General features: G+C 38.8%; 1 protein-coding gene and 1 non-coding gene across 4 annotated transcripts in view; one reads left to right on the plus strand and one right to left on the minus strand.

Moving 5' to 3' along the window:
- Nucleotides 1-23,264, minus strand: part of HSF5 (heat shock transcription factor 5) — a 47,741-nt gene extending 24,477 nt beyond the window's left edge. Inside the window, exons 1-4 of one of the 3 annotated variants that reach the window (XM_013053469.2) lie at nt 22,535-23,264; nt 15,568-15,942; nt 6,043-6,140; nt 2,184-2,705 (exon numbers count right to left, since the gene is read on the minus strand). In XM_013053469.2, the coding sequence (XP_012908923.2) occupies nt 2,184-2,705; nt 6,043-6,140; nt 15,568-15,942; nt 22,535-23,162 (1,623 nt within the window). In that variant the 5' untranslated portion in view covers nt 23,163-23,264. Of the gene's footprint in view, nt 1-2,183; nt 2,727-6,042; nt 6,141-15,567; nt 15,943-22,534 lie in introns of all 3 variants that reach the window. The other 2 variants (XM_045070358.1, XM_045070359.1) reach the window with 2 other exon arrangements.
- LOC123389247 lies at nt 4,320-4,416 on the plus strand. Its single transcript, XR_006603839.1, has one exon. It is a non-coding gene; the product is annotated as a small nucleolar RNA SNORD94 (small nucleolar RNA).
- Nucleotides 23,265-23,536: the final 272 nt, after the last annotated feature.

A 23,536-nucleotide genomic window follows, 5' to 3' on the forward strand; every position in this document is an offset into this window, starting at 1 on the left:
ATGGCAAAATCCTGTTGGATGATGTCAGTGGAGCTGAGGACACTTTATTCTACTAATTTTGTATTCTTTGTCTTAAAGAGACCCTCAAAATTGTATAAGCTTCCACCCCTAAAAAAATCTAGATCTTTTCTGTTTATGAGATATAAGTATGGAGTTCCTAAATTTTCTCTGGAATGCAAATTCCTTCCCCAAGGTGATCAACTTCTGAACTACTCTTATTTCTTTGAATTCATTTTAAATAAAACTATATAATGAAATAAAGCTAAAAGTTAATAACAGCTTTTAAAAGCTCTGATGTTCAAACATTTTTTAAAGATCTTGAAAGTAATTATGTGAATGCAATTTTAAGGTATGAAATCTAATACTTTGGATGTGACTATGAAGGAACAAAGAGAAATTTTCTTTTCTTTCCACAATCATATCTGAAACACAATGGGCCTATCTTTGGTCTACAGAATTTATAGTACTATTTTAAAAATTTTTTAAAATTTTTTTAATAAACATATAATATATTTTTATCCCCCGGGGCACAGGTCTGTGAATCGCCAGGTTTACACACTTCACAGCACTCACCATAGCACATACCCTCCCCAATATCCATATACCCACTCCCCTTCTCCCAGTATAGTACTATTTTAACACATGATATACTGGGTCTCAACAGTTGGGCTCAAAAAAGGACAATGAGTTGATAGATACTTTAAGACAGATATATCTAAAATTAGAGCTAAAAAAGAATGCATTAAAAAAAATACAACTGTTGGGCAACCCCTTCAGGTCCCCTCCGTTCTTGGGAGCTTTGAACTATCACATTGCTATCACTCAGTAGACTTTGCTTTGCTATCCAACAACAACAACAACAAAAAACACAACTATCAAGAAGTTATCTTGGGAATCTAAAAGTGATGATATTTTCAGTCCCATTAAAGAAAAACAAACCCAAAATTTAAAAAAAATATATGTGTGTGTACACACACATTTACAGATGTGTATATGTGTGTATATATACATATATATACACACTTATACATACATACACATGGCTAAGATCAAGAAAAAAATAAAAGTAGGAAAATATAAGTTAATTCACAAAAACTGATTTTAACTTAGATATAGTTTTACTTAGAATCAAATTTTATTCATTTTCTGGTCATAAACCAGCAGCAATAAAGGAATTAGCCTCTACCTTCAGAATATGTCTCTCAAACTAGAGTCAAATTCTGCTTTAAGAATGTAGATATTAGTAATGAAATTCAAACACAGTATGCTCCTAAGTCAAATGAGAATTCAATAATGCTATAAGAAAGTATGAAAAGACCCCTAACCATCTTATACCTCCATGCTACAAATGGCTAGAAAAGTCCTGATATTATCTGCCAGATAAACCATCCTTTCTGAGTAGTGGATTTAATCAGCCAGGCATACCTAGTCCATCCAAATTAAGATAGGAAGCAAAACTCAAGGGATGCTTTTAACATGAAAATAAGTTTTATTCCACAATGCTCCTACTGCCTCTCTAGAGGCTGACTTCAGACCATAACACAGTAAGAAGTCTGGGGTTTAAGGTTACTTCTTTCTGAATTTTTTGTGCAGAATCACTGGGACAACCACCATGCTTCTGGAAAGCATAATGGGAGCACCTGGGTAGCTCAGTCAGTTAAGCATCTGACTTGGCTCAGGTCATGAGTTCTGGGTCCTGGGATGGAGCCCCATGTCAGGCTCTGCACTCAGCACAAAGTTGACTTGTCCCTCTGCCTTGCCCCACACCCCTTTGGGCTCTGGTATGCACTTGCACTCTCTCTCTCTTGCTCTAATAAATAAATAAAATCTTTAAAGAAAAAAAAAAAGAAAGAAAGTGGGGCTGGTGGCTCAAAGGGTTAAGCCTCTGCCTTCGGCTCAGGTCACGGTCCCAGGTCCTGGGATCGAGCCCCGCATTGGGCTCTCTGCTCAGCGGGAAGCCTGCCTTACCCCCCTCCCTCTGCCTGCCTCTCTGCCTACTTGTGATCTCTCTCTCTCTCTCTGTCAAATAAATAAATAAATAAAATCTTAAAAAAAAAAAAAAAAAGGCATAGTGAACTGGTAATAAACCCGAATAAAATGTGAACAAACTCTTCACCAGAACAGTCTTTAGCAAGAAGCACTAGGTACTTTGAGCTTTTTAGAGACTTTTCTCTTTGCCTTACCTGGTGTGTGCTGAATGGTAGCCCTTCCTGCACAAACACTACTGAAGATGGAGACGGATTACGACTTAGCTGCTCCTTCAGTTTGACATGAGCTTGTTGGATGGCTGCAGATTCCTGCATTGTCGTATTTTCAACAGGCTGAGCTGTGTGGATGGTATAGATGTACTCAGGTGACTGTGGTAGAGAGCAGGTAATTGCTTGTTCTGTTCCGACCACAAAAGATGTAATATCTGAGCCTACAGGAGTAAGTGGCTCCAGCTGGCTAGCCTGACTTGTGGAAGATGGATTGCTGTTGTTTGAATTAGCTAGGATATGTTGGCCTCTGTTAGACTGAGATGTTGGGCACTGATTCTCAACAGGCTCCACCTTCACCATCTCCAATTTAGGGGAGGAATGCAACTCATCTACTATCTGAAAAACAGCCTCTAGGTTTACTTCTGTCTTTTTATTTTCATCAGTAGCACTGCAAGGCCAATTAGAAGGCAGAAATTCAACTGGATAGGAGGATTGCATTGGAGGATTCTGGGAAAAGAGAAAATAGGACTGTTTGGATAGAAAATTGAATATGAGATTAAGGAGGAAAGCAGCAATGTTTAGGCTGGTAAATGTTAAATAACTTTTAACTAAAGCTCACTAAGAAAACCTGAACACCAATCAACTTTTCAGCAATGGCAGCTTTAATTCTATTGTTAACATTTACTTAGCCACTAATATACATCAACCACTATACTCAATACTGGAAAGGACCAATAATTCTCAGGGTTAAAATATACAAAATCAAAAAGCTACAGTACCCAAATACATATTTGCTGATAAAATGCCTATACAACCAATTATTTCATAAGAGTTGACAGACAAAAACATCACTTATATCTATCATATACTACTTTAGGAATGTAGTAAGGAAATTTCAAACACAGGATGCTCACAAGTCCACCAATGCTTCTATAGATTCAGGGGGAGGTACTGATATTCTGTTCCAAATGATCTGGGAAAAAATGGATGGAATATCGAATGTCCTTTGGTTCCTGAGATTATTTATTTTTAAATAATAAAACATAGATTAAAAAGAGTTGTCACTTTTAGATATATTCTTTATATCTTCAAGATGTATTCTCTTATACATAGTACTTTGCACAAAGTAGGAATTCAATTACATATTTGGGGATAAATAATCTCAAGCTATGAATATAAAATACTGAAGAGTAATAATTAAATAAAACGTGTGATAGGTTGGTGTTGCCAAATACACAACAAAGACTGAGTCAGTTATTTGAAGGACATTAATGCCAAATAATGTAAATTTAAATGGTTTAAGCATCAAGCCACTTTCTCTAGCCAATAGCACCATTTATTGAGTTCTTACTATGTGCCAAGCACATGCAAAGTACTTTATATACATTATTCCATTTAATCCTTGCAAGAGGCCTATAAAATGTGATCATCTCCATTTCCAAATGATGAAACTGAAGTTCAGAGAAACTGTGTATTCACCTAAAGTCACAATGAAATAACTGACAAATCCAGGTTTCAAACATAGGATGCCTGACTTCAGAGCTCTTGTTCTTAACCATTACACTATAATGATCATTCATGCACACTCTCACCAATATCTATGATCCAACAAAACCAATTGCATTTATTTCCAGAATCATATCTAAAATATGTTTTTTTCATTTTAAAAATGTTATGTCTAGGGGCACCTGGGTGGCTCAGTGGGTTAAAGCCTCTGCCATCGGCTCAGGTCATGATCCCAAGGTCCTGGGATCGAGCCCCACATCGGGCTCTCTGCTCAGCGGGGAGCCTGCTTCCCTTCCTCTCTCTGCCTGCCTCTCTGCCTACTTGTGATCTATCTGTCAAATAAATAAATAAAAAATTTTTAAAAATGTTATGTCTACCTATCTTTATTTTCCTATAACAAACAAGTATTATCTTCTTATAGTAAGGATATTTCTAAGGATATGTTAAATAATTTATTTAAAACATAAACATAAACAAGACATAAACACCATCAGAGTATCTCCAGTATGATCCAAGGGAGAGAGTTCCTGGATCTACAAACAAGAGAGTCTAACTTGTGGGACAGATATGTCCCTCTAGCGAAGATGAACAGACTGGACTATAAATGCTTGATAGTAGGCTGTGATGATTGGCGCAGGGGTACGGACCTCAGCTGAATCATGGGAGCTGAATGTACGTGTTTCACCTTTGTCTTGCATGTGTATAATGCTTGATAGTCCACTGATGGTACCTGCCATTAAAAATGTCCAACTAAGGGGCACCTGGGTGGCTCAGTGGGTTAAAGCCTCTGCTTTCGGCTCAGGTCATGATCTCAGAGTCCTGGAATCGAGCCCCGCATCGGACTCTCTGCTCAGCAGGGAGCCTGCTTCCTCCTCTCTCTCTGCCTGTCTCTCTGCCTGCCTGTGATCTCTCTCTGTCAAATAAATAAAATCTTTTTTTAAAAAATGTCCAACTAAGTCCCTTTGATCTGATTCTATATTCTTCAAATAACAATCTGATTATAATTGGCTTTCCATGTAATTTTCTCAAAATTACTAGTGGAATGCCACTAGTAAGCTATTCTCTTAAAAACAGAAGCTAGGGGTGCCCGGGTGGCTCAGTGGGTTAAAGCTTCTGCCTTCGGCTCAGGTCATGATTCAGGGTCATGGGATCGAACCCCACATCAGGCTCTCTGCTGGGCAGGAAGCCTGCTTCCTCCTCTCTCTCTGCGTGCCTCTCTGCCTACTTGTGATCTCTATCTGCCAAATAAATAAATAAAATCTTAAAAATAAAAAAAATTAAAAAAAAAACAAAAAAACCAGAAGTTATCTCTGGGGTGCCTGGGTGGCTCAGGTCATGATCCTAGGGTCCTGCTTCTGCTTCTGCTTCTGCTCAGCAGGGAGCCTGCTTCCCTTCCTCTCTCTGCCTGCCTCTCTACCTAATTGTGATCTCTGTCAGATAAATAAATAAAATCTTTAAAAAAAAAAAAACCCAGAAGCTATATCAACTACATGACATCAAAGGTAAATACATAATTCCAATCTTTAAGCAATTATAGCACAAAACTACAAAGAGTGAAATTTATCTTATTCTAGGGGCACCTGGGTGGCTCAGTGGGTTAAGCCTCTGCCTTCAGCTTGGGTCATGATCTCAAGGTCCTGGGATCGAGGCCCACATCAGGCTCTCTCCTCAGTGGGGAGCCTGCTTCCCCCTCTCTCTCTGCCTGCCTCTCTTTAAAAAATTTAATCTTATCATAGAAATAGCAATCTAAAACATTTAAATAAAACTCAATTGCTTCCCAATAAATAATGTGAAAATAACTGAAGTATAGTGTTCACAATATGGGAGCAAAAAAGTATCACTACTTGAATTTCTCATTTTTTATTTCATTTTCCTTTCTCATTAAAAAAAAGTAACTCCCTGTATCATCTTGGAAGAAACTGTCATTTGGTGACTTATGTACTTTTAAAGGTTATCTGGTATTCATTTTACCACAGAAGAGCCTAGAACAGCGATACTCTTAACTTTCAGCAACGATGAAAATGATCTCTGTGCTGTACAATTTGGTAGCCACAAGCCATATAAGACTTTGAGCACCAGAAATGAATTTTATATTTTATTTCATTTAAATTAATTTAAATAGCCTTGTAGCTACTGCCTACTCTTTTGGACAGCACAGGCCTGGAAGAATCCTCAGACATCATTTTTATCAACCCCCACTTTTTTTTTTTATAGAACTGAGAAAACTGAAGCTGTAATCCACAGCTTACTTATTAAGATAAAATTACACTTTAAAACTGTGCAAGGTCAATAATATTCCACGTGAAATAGACTGTGTGCACTATTCCAAGAATCTTACCTGGAAGTAGTTGCAGTGTGCATAGGAAGAGGCAGTGGGAGTGACACAACTACTTAAAGCGTCCATATGGGCAGAAGGAGAGCAGCACTGTAGCACAGCTGGGACAAATTCAAACAGAGAAGAGTCATCAACCACAATTTACTTCTGGCAGCATTTAAGGCACTCCCCTCTTTCCACTTGGAAAGAAAAATTCCAAGTTTTCCTTTGTGGATGCAATAAAATTATGTTTAGTCTGATTAGGTGCTATCATTTATTAAAAACAACATGGTAATAGACTAATTTTTAAAAATCATCTTAAAGGGTCATGTCTACTTTTCCAAATGATATCTTTAGCACCTAAACATTCTGTTACCTTTCTAACCAAACGTTTATTCTTATTGAAAGTAATTTCACTTTACTGAAAATATCAGAACGTATTTGGAATACAAAATAATTGTTTCAATCATTTTAATAGTAATAATAATTAGGAGGAGGGTGTGTTTTAAGGATAAAATATGTGAAATACTCTCCAAACATGCCTACCATTATACAATGCATCTAGTAAAATCCAGACAAAAATGTTTTAACCATTTAAAAAAATAGTTAAGAATTTAAATCCAAGATCCAGACTGACTGGCTCTGGAGCCCAGCTCCAAAATTTTAATAGCTGTATAAACTTGAGCAAGGTTAATCTCTTTTCGCCTCAGTTTCTGCATCTTAATAAAATAGGGAAAATAACAGTACATACCTTACTATGTTTGTTGTGAGGAATGAATGAGTTAATATGCATAAAGCACTTGGAATAGTACTGGCATACAGTAGGCAATCAAAAAATAAATAGCTAATGCTGCTATTATTTTAACCAAAAAAGTGTATTTTCCAAGCTTTCTCTTTATAGTTAGGATACCATAAAAAGATTAACTCTTTGTACTGGTATAGTTATACTTACAGATGCAGTCTTAACAATAGGCTGAGTCTCCTCTTTTCCAGAGAGAGACTCTCCAGAACGAATGAGAATCAGTTATAACACATCACACCTTTGGATTAAACAGAGGATGACATTTATTGAGCACCTACCATGTTCCAGGCACAGTACTAGGTGCTTTACATATATTGCTTCATTTAATCCAAACAACAATTGAATAAGGTACTAACATTACTTTACAAAATTAAGGAAACTAAAGCTCAGAGATGTTAAATGATTTCCTGAAAGTCACAAAGCTAATAGTGACAGAGCCAGCAAACTTCAGAGCACACGCTCTTTAATGTATAATACTTCGCTAATCTTTCCTTCTTCCTAAAATGTAACATTATAATTTTAGTAGAATTCCACTTGATGAATATATTTTTAAGTTGTCTTTATGATAAGGTAGCAACTTTCTATGTCCACATTTTTCATATTTTGTATATCTTAGCATACTAATAAAATTACTAAACAATCTTATTCTATGATCTTGGAAAGTAAATTAACCTAAGGATTATAAAAATTCATTGCAATGTTTCCCTATTTCTCTATTATTGACTACTGATTTTTAAAATGTCAGAAGTTCATGAAGATATACCAGAAATAAACATTTTCTAGTATCATGTGTAATTTAAGCCATTAAATGGAAGGAAAAACTTGAAATAATGGACAAAATTCTAGTTTAGATACATATGTAAGGGTTAATGTTTTCTGAATTACAAGATTTTAACAATTCCAGTGATTAAAAAAGCCAGACATTACTAAGATGGCCACATAAAATTCATGCTCTTATCACTTCCAATATAGGTTAGGTAAGCACGTTCTTAGATTTAAACTTTGGGATTATTCAAACACACAATTCCAATGATTTGAATTTGATTTCCCCGAATATTTGAAAGCATACATATCCTGGGAAAGAACTTAAATCCAAAAATTAAGACATCAAGGAGGGGTCTGTTGGGTTGGCCAAAACTGAGAAAAACTGGGACACTTTTCTAGTTTTAACAGCTAAGGAAAACCTAGCCCCCTAGTGGCAAGAAGAGACTCAGGAGCTGCAGGTTTTCACTCAACAGGGTACCATGAAATAGTATTTCATTGCAAATAAATCAACGAACGGTATTAGGTTTATTTTTATGATACTGTTCTGATTCCATCGCTTACATATTTTAAATAGCTGTTAAAGTGTACTTTAAAATAAATTTCTTGGATTGAGGCGCCTGGATGGCTCAGTTAGTTAAGCGTCTGTCTTTGGCTCAGGTCATGGGATGGAGCCCTGCGTTCAGGTTCCCCGCTCAGCGGTGAGTCTGCTTCTCCTTCTACCTCTGCTCCAACCCCCCACTTGTGCTTTCTTTTTCTCTCTCTCAGATAAATAAAATCTTTAAAATAAAATAAATTTCTTGGGTAAGTAAAGTAAATATACAACAGGAAGTATATTAATATATAGCTAATAGTTGATTTGGTATCTAAGGAAACAGCAAAACAGTGAAAGTCCTTTTAAGTGTCCAGTAACAAATGGAAAGTGGAAAGCTACCTGCAAAGGGGGACGTGAATAGATAATCCAAAAAGATTCCCAGTGTCTATTTCCTTACCAGAGCAGTCCTACCTTATATGTACAGTCAACAAAATAGAACAATGTAAGATACTAGTAAGTTTACCGGATAGGAAAAACCTAGCTATAGAAATGCAACTGTGTGGTTAATATATGACAAATTAACTCTGTGTGTATTATGTAAGCATTGTGAAGGTACTGACATTTATAAAACTGAGTTTATCACTATATCCTAAGGCACATTCAGCTGCATAAAAATCTTACACTGTCTTCCTGAACGCAGTATTCACTCAAGGCATTTAACTGCACAGAGAATGAAAAACTGGAAATAATAGAATTCTATTTCAGATGTAAATATGATAGTTAATGACATTTTAAAAAATATTTTTAAAACCTTTTTAGTTAATGACATTTTTAAAAACAATTCTGGTAATTAAAAAAATCCAGGATACTAAAAATTATCTAGGTAAAAATTTTCACTCCCACTATGGGTAAGGAAAACAATTTCATATTTTTTTATCCTATGGAGGTAATTCAAATACACAATTAAAATGTTCTAGACTCGAGTCTACTTCAGAATAAGTACAGTGTCAACAGTGAGAAAATGCCAGTATAAATACTCAATAGGAAAAACATCTCAATTGTAAATTTAGTTTCAAGATAAGCTACTACACATCTAGAAACCCAATATTTCCTTACTTATAGTAAGGTAAAGGTCTTCTGGGCATATCCCCAAAAAAGTGAAAGCAGGCACTGAAATAAATATTTGTGCATCTGTGTACACAGCAGCTTTGTTCATAATAGTCAAAAGGTGGAAGCAACCCAGTGTCTTCCAACAGATGAATGCATTAAAAAAGTGGTACATACATACAATGGAAAATTATTCAGTATTAAAAAATAAGGAAATTTTGAATAAATAAAAAAAAAATTTGAAATTTTTGGAGTATCAATGAACCTTGAAAACAGTATGCTTAATGAAATAAGCCAATCACAAAAGGGGAAATGTTGCATGATTCCTTTTATATGAGTCTCGGGGAAGACCAAGAAGTTCTGGAGATGGAAGGTGGTAATGCTAGGACATACAACAATGTGAATGTATTTAATGCCACAGAACTGTAAACTTAAAAATGGTTAAAATGGTAAACTATGTTATTTATATTTTACTTCAATAAAAAGAAAGGCAGGGGCGCCTGAGTGGCGCAGTGGGTTAGAGCCTCTGCCTCCAGCTTGGGTCCTGATCTCAGGGTCCTGGGATCAAGCCCTGCATTGGGCTCTCTGCTCAGCAGGGAGCCTGCTTCCTCCTCTCTCTCTGCCTGCCTCTCTACCTACTTGTGATTTGTCTGTCAAATAAATAAATAAACAAATTTTCAAATAAATAAATAAATAAAAAGAAAGGCACAATTGTGTTTTTGCCTAGTTTCTTCTGGCAGCTAAAGAGAACTTCTTGCCCCTCTTTTCATTATAACAAAATCAGGCCTTTTCAAAGACACTGACGATAGAGGATAGAGGCTACCTGAGCTCAAGAACGACAGCACTGGAAAGCTCTTATACCTCCAGGTGCTGTATCTGTTTATGTATACTATATAGAATTAAAAGCCTGAAGATTAAATCTTTAGAATTTAAATGTACTTTCAAACAATAATAGGGGGTGCCTGGATGGCTCAGTCAGTTAAGCATCCAACTCTTGATCTCAGCTAGGCTCTTGATCTCGGGGTCGTGAGTTCAAGCCACACAGGGGGCTCCACACTGCTTAAACAACAATAACAACAACAAACTCACAACAATAAGCAATTCTTTTTGCCCAAGAGTCAAGTCAAAAAAATTTTAAATAATGATACAATATGTATTTTTTCAATAAAAAAATAAAAGCATCATCTGTACCTTGCAGAAGTTGTATATTTTTACAAACTACTGTATTTAGATTCTAGGATGTTAATATGTAGGTTAATTTGAAAGATAGCTTTTAAAATGTTTTATCCTTTCGATGTAAATAGTGTTTTAAATTTTATAAAGTCTATTCACATACATTAAATTCATTTAATCCCTGACCTGAAGTACTATTACCACTTACAGGAAGGGAAATTGAGGCAAGTGTCATGAAATAATCCAGTGAAGATCAGGTTGAATGATTAATTACAAAGACTAGAGTTATTCAATTCATTCAATACACTACTTACTAGGGAACAACTATAGCTGAGGACTACACTAGGTACAGGGGTATACAGAAATGAATTAGGGGCAGCCCCACTCCTCAGAGGCACCAAACCAGACATCCCACTCTAGCTGTTGGGTGTATGTTCTCACTGCTTAGATAGGACGAGCCAACAATCCAGGTTAGTCCCACTGCCACCAGTAGCATCCCCATCATTTCCTATTGTCTGTCCTATCTGGGAGTAACAGATTCTGGGGAGGAGACATACCAGGAAAGAGTCTCACAAAGGATAAAATGAAGAGTTCTCTAAATGAGAGGCAGACAGATAGCAGAGCACAGTGGCCAAAAGAATGGACTCCTGAGTCAGCTTGCCTGGCTTTGTTCCCCAGCCTTGCCTCTGAGTAGCTGTGTTTCCATTTCCTAACCTATAAAATGAGGATAATTACATTTCTAATCTTAAAAGGTTGTTGTGAGGATTAAATGAATTGATATTGGAAAATATTCAGAACAATGCTTGATCACAGTGATTACTATATAGATAACACCAGAGGGGGAAAAATGAACCCAAGATAAAGCAAGACTAAAAAGAGTCCGTCCATACTGGATCTACAATATTTTGTCTTTGAAGGAGTGATAAGAGTGGAAAAAAACGTAGTGAGCTAGGCAAAGAAAACAGGCGCTTCAAGAGAGGAATGACGAATGTAAGCACAGATTCAGATGAGTCATTTTATGAGTCAGTCTGCCAGCAATTTTCCAGTCTCAATCTTTGGCTTTTATAGAGAAACTGATTTATAAAATATTTTAATATTCAAAATTCACTGGTTATACTATTTGGAGACCAGATCAAAATTTATTATCAATATAATTTTTAAAAAGATGTTATTTATTTATTTGACAGAGAGAGAGAGAGAGCACAAGCAGGGGAAGAGGCAGAGAGAGAGGGAGAAGCAGGCTCCCTGCAGAGCAGGGGAAGCCCGATATGGGCCTTGATCCCAGTTCTCCAGGATCATGACCAAAGGCAGTGGCTTAACCAACTGAGCCACCCAAATGCCCATCAATATAATTTTTAAATGAAGTCAGTTGTTGCTGCTTACTAAAATTTGATCCAATCCTCAAATTCTTCAAAAGGATTTAAGTATGACCATGATTCCAAAATTAGTTACTTCATTATTATTTTAAGAGCTGGATTTGGGAGTGATTATTACCCTTCCTCTGAGAATGATAGTCTATTTAACTTTGGAAAAGTCATTTGTAATGCTCTTCATAAACAGGTACTCACTAAATACTGGTTAAATTGCCCACTACTTTTTGCTTCCTTCACCTAAAATCTGGAGGAATCAAATACTTCTACAGTATTTTTACAGCACTTTCTTTTCCATAACAAGTCTTTTGTATTTAATAATACAACCTTTTATTTATGTCGTACTTCAGAATGTTCAAAGCAGTTTTGCTTATTACACTATATCATAGACCTACTACTCTATGTATTAGATGTCATCATGAGATCAGGACATTTCTTATTCTTATGACCTCAGAAACTTTATAGTCATTTCAATTTGCCCTATTAAAGAAAATAAAACAAAAATTCAGATAACATAAGATTCTCTTTCACATGCCCTGTAAGCTATCAAAACATCAGCAGCACTTACTTGTTCTTTTAATGTCTCTTTCCTAGTCCTTACCTTGAACTCTTGGAGACAATTTTTAATTTATAATTTTACATCCAAGCTAACATAAAATGTTTTTAATTAACATATCCTAAATAATAACAATTTAACAAGCAATATTTCTATAATGAATGAATAATATCAACTATTTGTACTATCTTCTGGTACATAATACATAACTGGTTCCCATAAAATTTGGAACCAAGGGTTTCTGAGGATTATCTGGAACTTGAAATACATTTTCCCATAGACACAACATCACATAGGCTAATTTCCTATACCAGATTATAACCATCTGTACCATAAGTGTACAACTGATAGTAATACAGAACCTAACCACCCTATCTAATACATCCATAGGAAAATGCCTCCAAAATTACAAATTGAAAGGTTAAGCACATTTCTACATTTCTTCTTGCTGCAATACTTCCAAATTTAAACTCCCCAGAAGCTTCTGAGTCTTTAGCAGTTTGGGGGGGTGGTTTGGAGGGAGTATAGGAAAGGAGAGAGAAACACTGGTAAAAGGAAGGGAGGTGGGATATTATCCAACTGATGGGCTGTAGAATGTAAAGCGAGTATAAGGAAGACACAGACTCTGTGTATGTATATACAGTCCAGGAATACCCGGAATGCAGCTGAAATTATAATTTAGATAGTAATGTCTAATCTGTTTATTAAAATGTTGAATTAAACTATTTACCAATAAAAATCTGACCCTATTTGTTGGTATACATAAGATCTAAAACTTTTTTTTTTTAAAGATTTTATTTATTTATTTGACAGAGATCACAGGTAGGCAGAGAGGCAGGCAGAGAGAGAGGAGGAAGCAGGCTCCCCGCTGAGCAGAGAGCCCGATGCAGGGCTTGATCCCAGGACCCTGAGATCATGACCTGAGCCGAAGGCAGAGGCTTAACCCACTGAGCCAACCAGGCACCCCAAGATCTAAAACTTCTAACATGAATTTATTCATCTTCTATTTTTCAAGATCACACAGATATTTTTGTTTTTCAAAGAAGTAGCTGAAAATCTGGAAAAATATTAGACTTCAACCTTCTGCATATGAAGTAAAAAAAATTCAGATTTCTAACAAGCAAAATTAATAAAAGTACTAAGGCATCCTTAATCCATATACTTCCTTTGCCTTTTCCTTCTCAACTCCATCCACCCAAACAGTAGCAGCTCTAAAAATACATGAAACCCAATCTAATTTAAATTCTCGTTTTATTATTTTAATATTAAAATATTAAATATTTTGAGAAAATAAAACAATTCCTTTTACTGCTATATTTAGGTAGAATGTAATAAGCCAATAATAAAAGAATACAGTTGGATGTTACAGCTAGAAAATACTGAGACCTGTTACAAACAGACGTTACCAGATTATAACTTGTAAAGGTCAACAAATTATTTTATTCCCTTATCAAATTTACATCCTTCCACTTATTTTAGCTTTTGATTTCCTCCTGTCTGGGAGAAATGGTCTAACAAAATACCTCTAGAGATAGCTCCCAGAGCTACATATTTGAGAAAATTAATATTCCTAGAATCTTAACAAAAGAATGCCGCCTTCTCTCTCTGGTCTTTTCTGAAAGCCTTGATTGACCCTTGTCTTATTTCCATTGCCCCATTTCGTCACTCAGTATTAAAGTACTCTGTATGATGAAACAGAGCAGGACTACTCGGTGCTCCCACAAAACTGAAGATACATTTGAATGGAAAGGAAAGGCTATTATCTTGCAAAACTGTAACCCTCCCAAAAGATACTCCCCTCCCCACAAGAAGCTAAACACATGATCACTATCATAAGGATTCCTGACTAGTGGCTTGAGATCTACAGTATTTCTTCAACGCCCTTGGCTGAGCTCTAAGTCATTTGTCATTGTCAGGTTCTCTTCTCTGCTACTCTGCACTTCTCAGTTGGCTGGGATTAACACTGCAGGTTCTGCATTGTCAAATCACACGATCACTTTTTTTTTTTTTTTTAAAGATTTTATTTATTTATTTGTCAGAGAGAGAGAGAGCGAGAGTGAGCACAGGCAGACAGAGTGGAAGGCAGAGTCAGAGGGAGAAGCAGGCTCCCTGCGGAGCAAGGAGCCGGATGTGGGACTCCATCCCAGGACGCTGGGATCATGACCTGAGCCGAAGGCAGCTGCTTAACCAACTGAGCCACCCAGGCGTCCCAATCACGTTTTTACTATAAGAATATAATTTTGTTTTAAGAGCTAGAGAGTATGTTCTTTTTTTTTTTTTTTTAAAGATTTTGTTTATTTATTTATTTGACAGACAGAGATCACAAGTAGGCAGAGAGGCAGGCAGAGAGAGAGGAGGAAGCAGGCTCCCTGCCGAGCAGAGAGCCCGATGTGGGGCTCGATCCCAGGACTCTGGGATCATGACCTGAGCCGAAGGCAGAGGTTTTAACCCACTGAGCCACCCAGGCGCCCTAGAGAGTATGTTCTTTTATTAAACTTCATTACTGAGATACTAAAATGATTTCATTATGAGGTAATCTCACCTATAACGTTAAAAAATACAGTACATACAGTTTACCATTTAACAACTTGAGTTTGAACTATGTGGGTTCATTTATATGATATGAGGATTTTTTTGATACAGTACAGTATTGTAAATGTATTTTTTTCTTAGGATTTTCTTAATAACATTTTCTTTTCTCTAGTTTATTATAAGAATATAGTATATAATACATATAACATACAATGTGTTAATCAACTCTTTATGTTATCTTAGGTAAGGCTTCTAGTCAACAATAGGTAATAAGTAGTTGAGTTTTGGGGCAGTCAAAAATTATACACAGATTTTCAACTGCGTGGGGGTCAGTACCCCAATCCTGCATTGTTCAAGGGTCAACTACAACATGTATATAATTTTTTTTTAAAGAAAAGAAACAAAATACTGCACCAACAGCAAAGTTAAAGTGAGGTCTCAATGTACTATATCCTAATTTCATTATTAGGACACATTTCAAAGATACAAAAGTTTCACTAAAAATATAAACTTTTATGTACCCAACAGAATTTTCACAATCCTTAAGAACACAATAAAATTTTATATATTACTTAAAAATATGCCCTCATGAGAAACCTTTGACATTCCTTAGGCACCTATTCCTATTTTTAAGCATGCAGAAATGCATAAATATATAAACTTTCATCATAAAGTACTTTAAGAGAAGCCACTGAACTTGAATTTCTCATACCTGTTGGATAGTAGGCTTGGGAGTACTGCGCTGAGGGTGTGTAGTTACTGTATTTTTGGGAGGAGCTGACCATTGTTTGAGGACCTTGCTGAACGTGTACGGATGTGGCACTTGGCTGCAGGGTATAGGTAACCTCAGTTGGAAACCTCTGCAGTACAGGAAATGGAACCCCTTTATCTGAAAAAGTGGGAGATGTTTCCACTTGTCCTGGGTGCATTCCAAGGGAGTTCTGCCATGTTCTAGGAGGAATCGGGGTCCGATCTAAACCTTTCAGAGGGAAAGTACTGTGGTTGTGGGATGAAGTCGATACGTAGGAGTAAGGAGACAAACTATCTCGCCGGAATGACCGGTGGAATTGTCCTACAGCCACTGGTCCTGCATAAAAAAAGGAAGAACACACTTACTAATTTTACTTTATACCACCGGATAGAGTAAACCAAAAGTCACAAAATATGAATATGTTGAATTCTCAGACATTTTTAACAAAACAGAAATTTAGTTCTGGTGGAAATAAGTTCAGAATCCAGAATACACAATAATGCTAAAAAAAAAATAATCAGACTTCTGGTTGGTTCTCAATATTACTGTCAGAAGAGACAAGGTAGCCAAACTCTAATATTAAATCAAATTCAATGTTTAAAGCTTTTTATAGACAATTCAGTCATCTTACCTTTTTTACCTCAATTGCCTCAACTGATTGACCCAGATTTTTCCAATCTGTAAACTACTTCCTACAAGTTTTAGAAATTCCATTCAGTCCTTCAAATCATTTAGAAACCTTAATAATAGGTACAAAAGTAAACACTCAACTGTATATATAGAAGAATAACACAAACCAAAAAGAAAGTTAATGATCTTTACTCCCCCTTCAATTTTTTTTTTTTTTTTAATGATAACCTTTGCAGGAAAGTCAGGCTTGAAAATTTTGACTCAGTTTTCTTCTTTCTTTCTTAAATTAATCAAAAATTTTCCAGGGTCTTTTTTTTCTTCAGAGGATCTCTAGTAGAGTCCCTTCCTAGATATTAGTAGCTCTCAAACAATTGTTTACATCTGAAATCACCTGAACAGTTTGTTAAAAATCGACATACTCAGGCCCAAAGATTCTGATATTTGCTTTCTCTTATCTAGTAGGGTAGAAAGGAATTAAAAAGTGGAGATGATGAAGAGAAAGGGCAATATCATATAAAGGGGAAAAAGAAAATATACATGTTGCAAGCTGAACTTATTTTTCAGACTGTAATTCTTGAACATAAAGGTAGGCTAATTTATTCCCAAGAAGGCATCATGTATTAAATTATGTGGTTCACAAATTCCTTTCAATTTGTTTTATTAAGCTAATCTATTTAAAACAGAGGGAAAGGGGTGCCTGGGTGGCTCAGTGGGTTAAGGCCTCTGCCTTTGACTGGGGTCATGATCCCAGGGTCCTGGGATGGAGCCCCATATCCGGCTCTCTGCTAGCTGGAGAGACTGCTTCCTCCTCTCTCTCTCTCTCTGCCTCTCTGCCTACTTGTGATCTCTCTCTGTCAAATAAATAAATAAAATCTTAAAAAATAAAATAAAATAAAACAGAGGGAAAGTCTAATTTATGTGCTACTTATCTGTTAAACTACGTGATAAAAGATGGCACTCAAAAACCTACTTTTCCAAATATTTAAACTGGAAACCCATTCAATATGTTATACATCTTTCATTCTATTTCTTTGGTGTTTAATTTCCTTTAAAAAATTTCCCCTATGCTGTGAAGTGTGTAAACCTGGCGATTCACAGACCTGTACCCCTGGGGATAAAAATACATTATATGTTTATAAAAAAAATTAATTAAAAAAAATTTTGCTCTAAAGAATTTCCTCTGGGGTGCCTAGGTGGCTCAGTGGGTTAAGCCTCTGCTTTTGGCTCAGTTCATGGTTTCAGAGTCCTGGGATTGAGCCTCGCCTGCTTCATCCCCCTCTCTGCCTGCCTCTCTGCCTACTTGTGCTCTCACTCTCTCTCTCTGTCAAATAAACAAACAAACAAACAAACAAACAAACAAATCTTTAGGGACGCCTGGGTGGCTCAGTGGGTTAAAGCCTCTGCCTTCCTCAGGTCATGGTCCCAGAGTCCTGGGATCGAGCCCGCATCGGGCTTTCTGCTCGGCAGGGAGCCTGTTCCCCCCTGTTCCCCTTCCTCTCTCTCTATGCGCCTCTCTGCCTACTTGTGATCTCTGTCTGTCAAATAAATAAATAAAATCTTAGAAAATTTTAAAAAGAAAAAGAATTTCCTCTAATAAAGAATAAAGCAATAGGGGGCACCTGGGCAGCTCAGTCAGTTAAGCATCTCACCCTTGATTTTGGCTCAGGTCATGATGTTCTAAGATGAAGCCCCACGTGGGGCTCTGTGGTGGGTGTAGAGCCTGCTTAAGATTCTCTCTCTTGGGGCGCCTGGGTGGCTCAGATGGTTAAGCACCTGCCTTTGGCTCAGGTCATGATCTCTGGGTCCTGGGATGGAGCCCCTCTTCAAGCCCTTCACCAGGCTCCTGGCTCAGTGAGAGGTTGGCTTCTCCCTCTCACTTTGCCTCTCTTCCCTGCTCATGCTCTCTCTCTGTCTCAAGTGAATATTAATATTTTAAATATTAAAAAAAAAATTCTTCCTCTCCCTCTGCACCTCCACTCCACTTGCTGGCTCTCTCTCAAAAAAAACAAAGGGGGACACCTGGGTGGCTCAGTTGGTTAAGCGCCTGACTTCAGCTTGAGTCATGATCCAGGGATCCTGGGATCGAGTCCCACATTGGGCTCCTTGCTCAGCGGGAAGCCTGCTTCTCCATCTGCCTGCTGCTCTCACTGCTTGTACTCTTTCTCTCTCTGACAAATAAATAAAGTATTAAAAAAAAAAAAAAGAATAAAGCATCAGAAGCACTCCTAACCACTTCTGGCTTGGCACTGCCTGATTCATATCAATTTTCATAAAATAAACCTTAAAAAATAATAAAATTTTTATTTTTATTTTTTTAAAGATTTTATTCATTTATTTGACAGAGATCACAAGTAGGCAGAGAGGCAGGCAGAGAGAGAGGAAGGGAAGCAGGTTCCCTGCCGAGCAGGACTTGATCCCAGGACCCTGAGATCATGACCTGAGTTGAAGGCAGAGGCTTTAACCCAGGTGCCACAAAATAATAAAATTTTTAAAAGGAACAAAGCACTAATGCCAAAAACAAACACATACATACACATATACACACAAATTCTAGAGCCCTGGAAATCAAGAGATCTAAATCTAATGAGGGGAACAAACTCTTAGTTCAGAAGACTGAAAGTATACAAATGATATATACCTCTTAAAAACTGCTTTTCCCCTTTCCCTCTAAAGTACAAAAAAAAAAAAGTTTTTATAGTATTTGACTACCAATTCCATATGTATACACACTCTGAACCACCAGTGCAATCATTTAAGACCTAAAGAAACATTTTTTTGTTCTTTACAATAGGTGTTTCTGACGTCCAAAACTACCCACACTTGATTCTTCCTGGGATGCTTCACATGCTAAAACTGCATATTTCTACAGTGTGCAATAGCTAACCTTTCTCCTACCTTCTTTAGAGTTAAGCTATTAATGAATCTGAAGATTGTCAATAATTTAAGCAGCTAACTAAAGAATTCTCTACTTTGATTTCTCAAATTAAAATATAAATTCTACTTCTATCACAATGACCTAAGTGATCACCAAATACTTACAGATTTTTAGATGCTGCTAACATAAGAAGGCTGATAGGATTAGAAGGGCGCTCCTTTACATTTGTTTTTGTTTTGTTTTTTAAATAAAGAACTAAGACAAGTTCACCTTTTATTTATTGTTAAGGGTTATTTCATAGGGTTCTATTCTGACCAACTTCACGGAATATCATCTATATGTTTTCAGAACATCTTCAAGATATATTTAGCAAAGTTTAAATCCAGAATTCTGGAAATGCAAGGCAGGATGGATTTCTGCTCTTAAAGATCCTTTTCCCTCTATATAAATGAATCTGAGCTAATTAATACCCAGGAAAAAACCTGCCTCCTGCCAGCTTGATACTCCCAGGCCAGCACTGATTATCTACTATTGTTCACACTTGTTACTTAGTTTAGAAAGTTTTAACAAATACTGTTAACAAATAGTATAAAATAAATTGCCACTTAAGAGTAAAATAACAAAAGTGAACCAAAAAAAGGAAAAACATGTGATCTTCACATTTCTTATCAGTACATTCCTGAAAGGTGAACAAGACAGCTAGTTCAAAGGATCTAGATAAGAGAAGTCGGTAATAAAACAAAGGATTCCTTTGGGGGAGAAAAAAAGACAGAGGTATTCAAACCATAAGCTGAAGTAGAACACAATAAACAAAGTGGAAACTAAGAAGCAACAGTATAGTCAGGCATATAACTAATGAAAGGTTCAAGAAGAATAAAAATTATATAAAGACAAACAGTAGACAAACAGTAGACCAAGGGCTTAGAACATAGAATTAAGCAAACAAAGTTGGCCTAGTACTCTTGAACTTAGAATTACATCCTGCCCACACCAGTAACACAATTCCCTAGTGATCCAAGCATGTGGTATAGACAATCCACCAATGACACACCTTCTGCACATACCAACCGGCAGAATGGTTAAAAAAAAAAAAAAAAAGAAAGAAAGAAAGAAAGAAAGAAAGAAAAAAAAGTAAATGCATGAAAACTACAATGATCTGGTTATGTATGGATTGATGTATTATTGATACTGCAGAAGTATGAACTAAATTTGTTATTCAACAAATAATCTTTAAAATGCCACCTACAGGCACCTGGGTGGCTCGGTGGGATAGGCCTCTGCCTTCAGCTCGGGTCATGATCTCAGGGTCCTGGGATCGAGTCCCACCTCATCGAGCTCTCTGCTCCAAGGAGAGCCTGCTTCCTCCTCTCTCTCTGCCTGCCTCTCTGCCTACTTGTGATTTCTCTTTCTGTGTGTCAAATAAATAAATTAAAAAAAAAAAAATAAAATGCCATCTAAATGAACTATAAGTGAAGAAAATCAGACCATTGGCAGCCCCTACATTTCTTTAATTAAAAAGGACTCTATCCAGGGCACCTGATTGGCTCAGTTGGTTAAACGGCTGCCTTCAGCTCAGGTCGTAAGCATGGAGAGCCTGGAGTTGGGCTCCCTGCTCAGTGAAGAGTCTGCTTCTCCCTCTTCCTTTGCCCTTCCCCTACCTTGTGCGTGCACACGCTCTCTCTAGCTCTCATGCTCTCTCTCAAGTAAGTAAATAAAAATCTTTTAAAATAAATAAATAAAAATCAAAGAAAATAAAATGGACTCTATCCTTAGAATACAACTGTGTGTAACATAGATGAGGGAAAAAGAAAGAGAAGTGAAAAAAGTGAGCAAGACCTTCTTTTTATGTATGCATATAAGTTTCTCTGAAGTGGTTATCCTATTTCTCCCAAGAACACACTTCCCAGTCTTTTTTCCTTATGCCCACCAGATACACAACCTGAAAAACAAATATCCATGTCAGAGATTCTGCCAAATGTCTGCCATGGTATTATCTCCATTGCCTTTCCCCATTCAGTTCCCCACCCAAATCACTGGCCATCACATGGAAGCAGCTTAATAATCCTTTAGAATTCCTTTAGAACATTCCTAGGCCACTGCTATTTTTCTATCTTGTTACTAGAACTCTAACCTAATCCCTTATCTTCTAAACTCCACAGACACACAAGCTTTTAATCCCTTATCTTCTAAATTCCAAATGAACAAAACACTGCCTCATTCTTAACCCTGGGCCTAGGATAAACTGACCGAAGTGCTACTTTAATTTGCATATTTTAAAGTTTTCCATATCTGAAGCATAATCCTTACACACTATGTTAAATCAAAATGAACATGGTGAGAATGTTTCTACTGAAGGCAAAGAATGAATTCTCATTATTATATCCAGTTGCTGTCTTGGAGTACTGTCTCCTATCATGACTCCTTACACAAAGAGAAGGAGTATTGCCACCCTCACCTTTGCAGAAGAGAGGGAAGAGCACCAGAAATCAAGCTGATAAAATAATTTTGTCACAGAGAACTTTTAAACTTTTAGTAAATACACAGTTATACAAAGTTTTTTCAGTACTCAAAGGTGTAAAATTCTTTTTAACTAACACTCGACAGTAAAGAACACCATTTTTGCCTTGTGCTTGCCTAACCATAACACCTTAAGTAAACATCAGCTCTAATTGGTTACAATGAAAGAAATGGTTGCCCAATGCATTGTATGCAGGAACAATATCTCATGAACAATTGAATATATTACTATGTTTTTGCTCTTAAGATATATAAACAATGTCGACCTTTCTATACATTCCTTGGAATCTAATGTATGACTACTGTCAGGACACCTGTTCTAAGATTTCTTAGATGTGTCAAAGGTGTGGAAGATGGCCTGTCCCTTCAAGGACACACTTCCACTCAAGATACCTTGTTCGCTTTCCCTCCGTCTGTATAAACGTTCTAAGTGTTCTTGGCCATGACTCTCTGTTCCTTCCTACCTTGACCTCCACATTCTCACCCTGTACAGTAACTCTTGTTTTGCTTCCCATTAGAGCAAAGGAAACCCCTCGGTGTTTCTTCCCGACCTAGTGCTTCGACAAAGGGCGACTTACTCTAGACGTTCAAGGTAAGGTAAGGGTCTTAAGAAGGTCAATGGCCATGGAGGTCTGGAGTTCAGGAGGAGCCGGGAACAGCAGGAAGCCTACAGCAGAGGTCCCTTTGGCCGCCAGTGGACGACTAACCAGAAGGGGCTCAATGCCTCTTTCCAGGGGGAGGTACTGGGGGACAGGGGGTGCTGGAAACGGTGGAGATGACGGGAGTGATTTCTCGAGAAGCACAGCAGCAAGCGGATCACCTCACCGGGGAGGATGTGCGAAATGCCCCCGGCAGTGGCGGTTGCTCCCCGGTGCCCCATGTGCCCTGCTGTGGGCGAGGACTCACCGTGCGGCTCGGGCCGGGGCCCCGCGGGCGGCGACGGCTCCTGGTGCTGCAGCGGGGAGGTGGAGGCGGAGGCCGAGGCCGAGGCCGACGTGATGAGGAGCCTCTGGAAGCGGTTGGGTGGCCGGCAGGGCACCTCCAGGCCGGCCGCCAGCTTGGCCTTGTTGGCGCTGGTGAGCCTCTTGAGGTGCACGAGCAGCTGCGGCTGGTCGCGGCGGAAGTGCGGGCTGTGGAAGTGGTGGAGCGGCCCGTCGCCCGCCGGCCCGCCGCCCCCTGGCCCCGGCCCGGGCCCCGCCGCGCCCGGCCCGCCCAGCACCACCTTGCGGAAGCCGTAGAGGTTGAGTTGGCGGATGAAGCTGGTGAAGTTGGTGGTTTTGAAGAGCTCGGGCTCGGCCCCGGCGCCCCCCACGCCGCCCCCGCCGCTGCCCCCGCCGCCGCCACCACCCCCGGCCCCAGCCCCTGCTCCGGGCGGGCTGAGCAGCTCGGCCTCGAAGAGCGGCTGGTCGATGAGCAGCCCCTCGCCGCGGCCGTCCCAGCGGATCGAGCGGTACCGGGGACTGTTCACCAACCGCCACAGCTTGGCGGGGAAGTTGTTGGGGTTGATGGGGGTGGAGAGCAGCGCCTCCTCCATCGCCCCCGCCCGGGCACTGGGACTCGCCCCGCCGCGCCTGGCTCTCCCACCCCGTTCTCGATCTCCCCCCCACCTTCGCCCGGCCTTCGCTGCGCCCTGCCCCCCTCCCCCCGCCTGCGCCCCGCCGCCGCGGACCCTGGGACCGTTGGCGCACGAGCCCCCGCCGCGCCTTCCAGCGCGGCCAATGGGGCCTCGAGTTCTGGCCACGCGGCGGGACGCGGCGCGAGGCGACCCGCCCCCTGGACGCCGCCGCGAAGTGCGGGGCCGCGTGCGACAGCGTGGGGGCGCGGCCGCGGCAAGTCGGGTTCCCTCGGTGGCGGCGTCCCCGAACCGCCGGACTGCGGACTGCGGCGGAGTTGCTGCCCGCCAGGTAG

Source organism: Mustela putorius, unplaced genomic scaffold (assembly GCF_011764305.1).
Source record: "Mustela putorius furo isolate JIRA1106 unplaced genomic scaffold, ASM1176430v1.1 tig00003962_pilon_pilon_pilon, whole genome shotgun sequence".
NCBI lineage: Eukaryota > Metazoa > Chordata > Mammalia > Carnivora > Mustelidae > Mustela > Mustela putorius.